This window comes from Bombina bombina, chromosome 3, assembly GCF_027579735.1.
Source record: "Bombina bombina isolate aBomBom1 chromosome 3, aBomBom1.pri, whole genome shotgun sequence".
In the NCBI taxonomy this organism is placed as follows: Eukaryota; Metazoa; Chordata; class Amphibia; order Anura; family Bombinatoridae; genus Bombina; species Bombina bombina.
The window spans coordinates 244,142,339-244,152,338 of record NC_069501.1 but is presented as its reverse complement, the minus strand read 5'-3'; the positions used below and the strand labels follow the sequence as shown (position 1 = coordinate 244,152,338).

General features: G+C 41.6%; 1 protein-coding gene across 2 annotated transcripts in view; it reads left to right on the top strand.

The window, feature by feature from the left end:
* Positions 1-10,000, top strand: part of WDR81 (WD repeat domain 81) — a 143,441-nt gene that overhangs the window by 77,825 nt on the left and 55,616 nt on the right. For both annotated transcript variants that reach the window (XM_053706227.1, XM_053706225.1), the window contains 2 exons: positions 476-641; positions 8,855-9,520. In XM_053706227.1, coding sequence (XP_053562202.1) covers positions 476-641; positions 8,855-9,520 — 832 coding nt within the window. The remainder of the gene's footprint in view (positions 1-475; positions 642-8,854; positions 9,521-10,000) is intronic.

The window sequence follows — 10,000 nt, the reverse complement described above, 5'->3', positions numbered from 1 at the left end:
AGTGTTTAATGTCCCCTTTATTTTTTTAAGGGAAGTATTGCGCACAGTGGTATCCTCCCGGGAGGTCACCAACCTCTATTCCTCAGCAAGAAACTCAGGGGTGGACATATCAAGTATACTGAGATCACATCACTCATAACATCATGGTACAAGAGTGTCCCTCTCTGTATATATTGCAATTCTTACCAAATATGTTAGTGACCTGAAATTAATAGCGCAATAGAAAACAATGATTGATGGCCTGAGGACTTTTAAGAAGACAGACCTGCTAGAACGGCCAGGTGTTATAGAGAAACATACCAGTTACTATTATCAGCAGTTTATTATTGAGTCATTTTACTGACATGATAACATTATAAACTTTCTAGTTGTACAGGGTACTGGTATTTGCTTGTCTCTGATCTTCTATACTGAAAAGGGCTATTTTATTGCTTTATATGAATTCCACCTGCCCACATTAAACTCTATTTTTTAGGGCTTGGTTGCAGAATGCCCGAATAACTTGGAGCAGTCAGTACAAACCGTGCAATGCAAGGATGGGAAAACGGCAACTGTTGATCTTGCTTTACTTGAGGAGCTGGACAAAGTGTACAACTCAGAAATGGCTTATGCTACCTACATTCCATTCTCCTGCCTGATAGGTATGTTTTATGGTACATACAATACTGCTGTGGGTCTAGCTAATTATTATCATTTCCAAAAAAAAACGTGTGATATCCCAGAAGGGGATATGAAAAGGCGCGCTGTGAAGGAACAAACAAATTAAAATTTGAAAAAAGTCAAAAGACGGATCTACCGTACTCGGCTTTCGAGTATAGCCGTAACAGTCAATGTTTGTGGAAAATGGTTAACGATGGCGGTCTTTTTGAAGGTAATCGGCAGCTCCTCTTGGTCCCGGAGAGTGGGGGAAAGCTGTCAAGAAACAAAGATAGAGAGAGGGTGCCTCATAGCGTAATATAGTTTTGTCAGATGAATTAGTGTCTTGATAGGTAATATGCTTACCAGAGGGTGTAGCACTGTACTTTGACCAGTGCGAAATCGCTTGCTAGTACACTGTAACGGTCTCCTCCCGGTTCTGGTTTGGTGAGCACCCCCTGCTGTCACCGTAATGCCCTTTGTTATAACAATGCGGGTCAGCTTTCTGTACTTCTAAAAAGAACTGGAATCCAATGATGTGAACAACTTCTCGATAAATAAAAACAGCTTTATTTTATGACGCGTTTCTCAACCCCAAACGTGTCGTTTCTTCAGATAAAAGCGGATGCAGTTGGTTACAATTAGTAACAATATATACACATTGTATCAATTAAAACGGAAGTTGTCACAATAGTTTTGATCCAATGAAAGAACATATAAAAAATTCAACTGGCGAGCCGGTTGGGCTCCCAGCTGTTACAAATTTAAAACAGCAATCAATTGTTGTTGTATACAAAACAATGAACAAAGTGAAAATAAAATATAAAAACCTAAATAAGTAAAAACAGGACATTATTTGAAACTGATCAGTCTAAAACATATGTCAGGATTCATCTAATACGCATCGATTGCCCCTGAGTGAAGGTTTTCATTTCATCAATGTAAATGTGTTTTATTACACAGAGGATACTATCAAATCCTATCATGTATCAAAAATGTATGATGTAATATCATGATAAAAATGGCAAATTCTAAAACGATGTATAGTTGTCTGATTCATGTTTTGCCTTCAAAATCTATATAGAACAAGTCACATCTAGTGATAGTTTTGTTTTAAATATCATATAGAAATATCGTAATAGATCCCTAGTAGTACTGTATGTGATTCTATTGCTATACTCTAAGCCATGATCTATAACAGACTACCTGAGATAAAGTTACGGTGTGTTGTTACCTTTCCTAATAAACTCGAGGTGTGTTGGATAACTGTCTTGTGACGGTTTATTTGATTATGTCATCTGATTGTATAAAAACTTACAAAGGCATTTGCGAACAAACAGAGTTTATAATTGATTATTAAATTTCTGTATTCATTTCGCCATTTTTATAAAGTGGGTCATATTAATCGATAACCTTTTCCAGGCATACAAAATGTATACCTGATTATTAGATTTCTGTATTTATATCACTATTTCTCCTGTTAAGTGTGGTCAGTCCACGGGTCATCATTACTTCTGGGATATTATCTCCTCCCCTACAGGAAGTGCAAGAGGATTCACCCAGCAGAGCTGCTACATAGCTCCTCCCCTCTACGTCACCTCCAGTCATTCTCTTGCACCCAACGAATAGATAGGATGTGTGAGAGGACTGTGGTGATTTAATTAGTTTATTAACTTCAATCAAAAGTTTGTTATTTTATAATAGCACCGGAGTGTGTTATTCATTCTCTGGTAGAATTTGAAGAAGAATCTACCGGAGTTTTTTCTATGATTTTAGCCGGAGTAGTTAAGATCATATTGCTGTTTCTCGGCCATCTGAGGAGAGGTAAACTTCAGATCAGGGGACAGCGGGCAGATTAATCTGCAAAGAGGTATGTAGCAGTTTGTTATTTTCTGACATGGAATTGATGAGAAAATCCTGCCATACCGTTATAATGTTAACTCAGCCTTAAATGCAGTAGATGTAGCTGGTATCAGGCTGTCATGTATGTATATTTTACACTTCAGTATTCTGGGGAATGGTACTTCACTGGATTTATACTGTATGCATAGACTTAACCTAATTTGCAGGGACTTGCAATAGGTTTTAAATAACAATTAATTTATTGAGGTTAAACGTTTTTTTGCTGGCATGTAAAAACTTTTATTTCTCTGAGGTACTGGGTGAAAAAATGTTTTGGGCACTATTTTTTCCACTTGGCAATAGTTTTTGTTTAAATTAAAGCAGTTCACTGATCTCTCTCACTGTTATGTGTGAGGGGGAGGGGCCATTTTTGGCGCTTTTACTACGCATCAAAAAACTCAGTCAGAGGTTCATTTTCTTCCTGCATGATCCGGTTCATCTCTACAGAACTCAGGGATCTCCAAAGCCTTTTTTGAGGGAGGTAATCATCACAGCAGAGCTGTGAAGATTGTAGTTGACTGTGATAAAAAACGTTTATTTGTGTATTTTTTTCTGCTGCCTGGGTTAGTTATCCTTTGCTAATGGGAACAATCCTTTGCTAAAATTGTTTATTTCTGACAAAGATTGATGCTATAACTTAATTATTTTCAACTGTCATAATTTTTTCTGTGCTTCTTATAGGCACAGTTCGTTTTCAGATTATTGTAAATTACTTAAAAAAGCATTTCCAAGTTGCTAGTTAATTGCTAGTGTGTTAAACATGTCTGATTCAGAGGAAGATACATGTACTATATGTGCTAATGCCAAAGTGGAGCCCAATAGAAGTTTATGTACTAACTGTATTGATGCTACTTTAAATAAAAGTCAATCTGTACAAATTGAACATATTTCACCAGACAACGAGGGGAGAGTTATGCCGACTAACTCGCCTCACGTGTCAGTACCTACATCTCCCGCCCGGGAGGTGCGTGATATTGTAGCGCCGAGTACATCTGGGCGGCCATTTCAAATCACATTACAGGATATGGCTACTGTTATGACTGAAGTTTTGGCTAAATTACCAGAACTTAGAGGCAAGCGTGATCACTCTGGGGTGAGAACAGAGTGCGCTGATAATATTAGGGCCATGTCAGACACTGCGTCACAGGCGGCAGAACATGAGGACGGAGAACTTCATTCTGTGGGTGACGGTTCTGATCCAAATAGATTGGATTCAGATATTTCAAATTTTAAATTTAAGCTGGAAAACCTCCGTGTATTACTAGGGGAGGTGTTAGCGGCTCTGAATGATTGTAACACAGTTGCAATACCAGAGAAAATGTGTAGGTTGGATAAATATTTTGCGGTACCCGGCGAGTACTGATGTTTTTCCTATACCTAAGAGACTTACTGAAATTGTTACTAAGGAGTGGGATAGGCCCGGTGTACCGTTCTCACCCCCTCCGATATTTAGAAAAATGTTTCCAATAGACGCCACCACACGGGACTTATGGCAAACGGTCCCTAAGGTGGAGGGAGCAGTTTCTACTTTAGCTAAGCGTACCACTATCCCGGTGGAGGATAGCTGTGCCTTTTCAGATCCAATGGATAAAAAATTAGAGGGTTACCTTAAGAAAATGTTTGTTCAACAAGGTTTTATATTGCAACCTCTTGCATGTATTGCGCCTGTCACGGCTGCAGCAGCATTTTGGTTTGAGTCTCTGGAAGAGACACTTCAATCATCTACACTAGATGAGATTACAGACAAACTTAAAGCCCTTAAGTTAGCTAACTCATTTATTTCAGATGCCGTAGTACATTTAACTAAACTTACGGCTAAGAATTCCGGATTTGCCATTCAGGCACGCAGAGCACTGTGGCTAAAATCCTGGTCAGCTGATGTTACTTCTAAATCTAAATTGCTTAATATACCTTTCAAAGGGCAAACCTTGTTCGGGCCCGGGTTGAAGGAGATTATCACTGACATTACAGGAGGTAAAGGCCATGCCCTGCCTCAGGACAAAGCCAAACCTAGGGCTAGACAGTCTAATTTTCGTTCCTTTCGTAATTTCAAAGCAGGAACAGCATCAGCCTCCTCTGCACCAAAACAGGAAGGAGCTGTTGCTCGCTACAGACAAGGCTGGAAGCCTAACCAGTCCTGGAACAAGGGCAAGCAGGCCAGGAAACCTGCTGCTGCCCCTAAGACAGCATGAATCGAGGGCCCCCGATCCGGGACCGGATCTAGTAGGGGGCAGACTTTCTCTCTTCGCCCAGGCTTGGGCAAGAGATGTTCAGGATCCCTGGGCGTTAGAGATCATATCTCAGGGATACCTTCTGGACTTCAAATCCTCTCCCCCAAGAGGGGGATTTCATCTGTCAAGGTTATCAACAAACCAAATAAAGAAAGAAGCGTTCCTACGCTGCGTACAAGATCTTTTATTAATGGGAGTGATCCATCCAGTTCCGCGGTCGGAACAAGGACAAGGGTTTTACTCAAATCTGTTTGTAGTTCCCAAAAAAGAGGGAACTTTCAGGCCAATCTTGGATTTAAAGATCCTAAACAAATTCCTAAGAGTTCCATCGTTCAAGATGGAAACGATTCGAACAATTCTGCCCATGATCCAAGAGGGTCAGTACATGACCACAGTGGATTTAAAGGATGCTTACCTTCACATACCGATTCACAGAAATCATTACCGGTATCTAAGGTTTGCCTTTCTAGACAGGCATTACCAGTTTGTAGCTCTTCCATTCGGACTGGCTACGGCTCCAAGAATCTTCACAAAGGTTCTGGGTACTCTTCTGGCGGTACTAAGACCGCGAGGAATTTCGGTAGCTCCATACCTAGACGACATTCTGATACAAGCTTCAAGCTTTCAAACTGCCAAGTCTCATACAGAGTTAGTACTGGCATTTCTAAGGTCGCATGGATGGAAGGTGAACGAAAAGAAGAGTTCTCTCTTTCCACTCACAAGAGTTCCCTTCTTGGGGACTCTGATAGATTCTGTAGAAATGAAGATTTACCTGACAGAAGACAGGTTAACAAAGCTTCAAAATGCATGCCGTGTCCTTCATTCCATTCAACACCCGTCGGTAGCTCAATGCATGGAGGTGATCGGCTTAATGGTAGCGGCAATGGACGTAGTACCTTTTGCACGCCTACATCTCAGACCGCTGCAATTGTGCATGCTAAGTCAGTGGAATGGGGATTACTCAGATTTGTTCCCCACTCTGAATCTGAATCAAGAGACCAGAAATTTTCTTCTATGGTGGCTTTATCGGCCACACCTGTCCAGGGGGATGCCATTTAGCAGGCCAGACTGGACAATTGTAACAACAGACGCCAGCCTACTAGGTTGGGGCGCTGTCTGGAATTCTCTGAAGGCTCAGGGACTATGGAATCAGGAGGAGAGTCTCCTTCCAATAAACATTCTGGAATTGAGAGCAGTTCTCAATGCCCTTCTGGCTTGGCCCCAGTTAACAACTCAGGGGTTCATCAGGTTTCCGTCGGACAACATCACGACTGTAGCTTACATCAACCATCAGGGAGGGACAAGAAGTTCCCTAGCAATGATGGAAGTATCAAAGATAATTCGCTGGGCAGAGTCTCACTCTTGCCACCTGTCTGCAATCCACATCCCGGGAGTGGAGAACTGGGAGGCGGATTTCTTAAGTCGTCAGACTTTTCATCCGGGGGAGTGGGAACTTCATCCGGAGGTCTTTGCCCAGATACTTCGACGTTGGGGCAAACCAGAGATAGATCTCATGGCGTCTCGTCGGAACGCCAAACTTCCTCGCTACGGGTCCAGATCCAGGGATCCGGGAGCGGTTCTGATAGATGCTTTGACAGCACCTTGGACCTTCGGGATGGCGTATGTGTTTCCACCCTTCCCGATGCTTCCTCGATTGATTGCCAGAATCAAACAGGAGAGAGCATCAGTGATTCTAATAGCACCTGCATGGCCACGCAGGACTTGGTATGCAGATCTAGTGGACATGTCATCCTGTCCGCCTTGGTCTCTACCTCTGAAACAGGACCTTCTGATCCAGGGTCCATTCAAACATCAAAATCTAACTTCTCTGAAGCTGACTGCTTGGAAATTGAACGCTTGATTTTATCAAAACGTGGGTTTTCTGAGCCAGTTATTGATATCTTAATACAGGCTAGGAAGCCTGTTACCAGAAGGATTTACCATAAAATATGGCGTAAATACTTATATTGGTGCGAATCCAAGAGTTACTCATGGAGTAAGGTTAGGATTCCAAGGATATTGTCTTTTCTACAAGAAGGTTTAGAAAAGGGGTTATCCGCTAGTTCTTTAAAGGGACAGATTTCAGCTCTGTCCATTCTTTTACACAAACGTCTGTCAGAAGTTCTGGACGTTCAAGCTTTTTGTCAGGCTTTAGCTAGGATCAAGCCTGTGTTTAAAACTGTTGCTCCGCCATGGAGTTTGAACTTAGTTCTTAATGTTTTACAGGGTGTTCCGTTTGAACCCCTTCATTCCATTGATATCAAGTTGTTATCTTGGAAAGTTCTGTTTTTAATGGCTATTTCCTCTGCTTGAAGAGTCTCTGAGTTATCTGCCTTACATTGTGATTCTCCTTATCTGATTTTTCATTCAGACAAGGTAGTTCTGCGTACTAAACCTGGGTTCCTACCTAAGGTGGTCACTAACAGGAATATCAATCAAGAGATTGTTGTTCCATCCTTGTGTCCTAATCCTTCCTCGAAGAAGGAACGTCTGCTACACAATCTAGATGTAGTCCGTGCCCTGAAATTTTATCTACAGGCAACTAAGGAGTTTCGTCAAACATCTTCCCTGTTTGTCGTTTATTCTGGCCAGAGGAGAGGTCAAAAAGCTTCGGCTACCTCTCTCTCTTTTTGGCTTCGCAGCATAATACGATTAGCCTATGAGACTGATGGACAGCAGCCTCCTGAAAGAATTACAGCTCATTCTACTAGAGCTGTGGCTTCCACTTGGGCCTTTAAGAATGAGGCTTCTGTTGAACAGATTTGCAAGGCTGCAACTTGGTCTTCTCTTCATACTTTTTCCAAATTTTACAAATTTGACACTTTTGCTTCTTCGGAGGCTGTTTTTGGGAGAAAGGTTCTTCAGGCAGTGGTTCCCTCCGTATAAAGAGCCTGCCTGTCCCTCCCGTCATCCGTGTACTTTTGCTTTGGTATTGGTATCCCAGAAGTAATGATGACCCGTGGACTGACCACACTTAACAGGAGAAAACAAAATTTATGCTTACCTGATAAATTCATTTCTCCTGTAGTGTGGTCAGTCCACGGCCCGCCCTGTTTTTTATGGCAGGCTAAAAATTTTTGGATTATACTCCAGTCACCACTACACCCTTGGGCTTCTCCTTTCTCGTTGGTCCTTTGGTCGAATGACTGGAGGTGACGTAGAGGGGAGGAGCTATGTAGCAGCTCTGCTGGGTGAATCCTCTTGCACTTCCTGTAGGGGAGGAGATAATATCCCAGAAGTAATGATGACCCGTGGACTGACCACACTACAGGAGAAATGAATTTATCAGGTAAGCATAAATTTTGTTTTTTGTAAAGCGGGTCATATTAATCAATAATAATATGGTTATCATTAACAAAAGATTTGACTATTGATTGGATATGTACATATCGTAAACTGGTTTCTGGTGTTTATATGTGGAACTGTTTGTTCCTGTGTCAAGGCACACGTTAATAACAAAATTCAAGAACTTTGTTATTAACGTGTGCCTTGACACAGGAACAAACAGGCATCTGTAACATCCTCTGCTACTGGTTACAGACGCCTGCAGGGCCCGAAACTCCTTATGCGTTTTGTGCGCTCTGCAAGCTTTTATCGCTACTTATTGGCTGGCCTGCAGTTTCCACTCTGTACCAGCAGTTCTCTGCAGCTACAGAGCAGTATTTTAACCCCTGCAAAGTAGTTAAATGCATAGTGAAACACACAGAACTGCAGGGTCATAACAACTAAAAGGACATGCTCTAATTAATTTTTCCACTATAATGGCCCTTTAAATTTGAGCTCATATACCAGTATCCGTTGGGAACTACCTACTTGTGATTGTCTCAGTGAGCGTTTAGTGGGAAGTACCTATTAACCAGTGAGCATTACCAGAAAGTGTATATCTTCCAGTGAGGAATAGCAGGAATTACATCACTAATACAGATGTATTAGTTACAATTTAAATTTGAAAAGCTTTTCATGCACTAATATAAAAATTCACATATTTAGATGTTTTTATTTAATGTAAAGGACACACAAATTTGTAGTATGGTATCCCTTGAAATGTTCTGTAAAATTGTTTAATTCTATACTTTATTTTTAAGGTGAGGCCATAGGACAGATGGTCCCAAACCATGATTTGCTTTCAAAGATGACAATGGCCTTTCAGGAAGTTGTAATTCCAAAAGAACTGGGCAGTAATTTGAGACCACTGGAGAGCAGTACAAGAGGAACTCCACCTCTCTATAGTGCTGAGGAGGATAGCCAATCTGGCACGTTTGGCAGTGTCATGGTTGGGAACCGTATTCAGGTACCCAAAGATATCCAGTATCCTGTGTCCAAGTCGGCCTGCCTCAGTCCAGTGATGGAGAACTTTCAATGTGATGACAATAGTTTTAAGCAGAACCTTCAAAGAAGTGCCCATGGGCTGTGTGGCAATTGGCTGGCATACTGGCAGTATGAGATTGGTGTCAGCCAGCAGGAACCTCACTTCTACTTTCATCAGATCAAGCTCCAGAGTTTTGTGGGGCACTCAGGGGCCATCAAATGTCTAAAGCCACTGAGTGGTGAAGATTTCTTTCTTAGTGGCAGCAGGGACAAAACCGTACGCCTGTGGCCTTTGTATAACTATGGTGACGGCACCAGAGATATTGAGCCACGTCTGACCTACTTAGAGCACAAGAAGCCGGTCTTCTATGTGGGTCAGCTGGAGTCTGTACAGCAGGTAGTGAGCTGTGATGGGACTGTCTGCATTTGGGACCAGTATACAGGTAGGAAAGGGAGTCATTTCTGTGTACCTTTTTGTAGTTACTTAATTTAACTGAGGGGTATCTGCTCATGCATATCTGGTCTGATATAAAAGGAATTCTGTTATAAATACAAGATTTTCTATTTTTACAATAGTATGATTAACTGCTTTTTTTTTATTACAAAGCAAAAGTTTTCCCAACTAAACAAACTGTCTTTATTTTCATCTGAAAAAGGACAGGAATTTCACCCAGGTATTCCAAGGGCCACAGACTGCACACACAATTACATTTCACTACATTATGCATGCCCCTTTCATGACACGTCACATTTTTTTCTGACAAATTCCAATGTTAATTTAAATTCCCTTCCCATGTATCACGTGACAGCCACCAGCCACTCTCAAAACGCATATTTGAATATACTGTGCACTTTTGCACATGCTTAGTAGGAGTTGGTGCCTCAGCGTGTGTGCCTATAAAATGATTGTGGACTTTGTGATA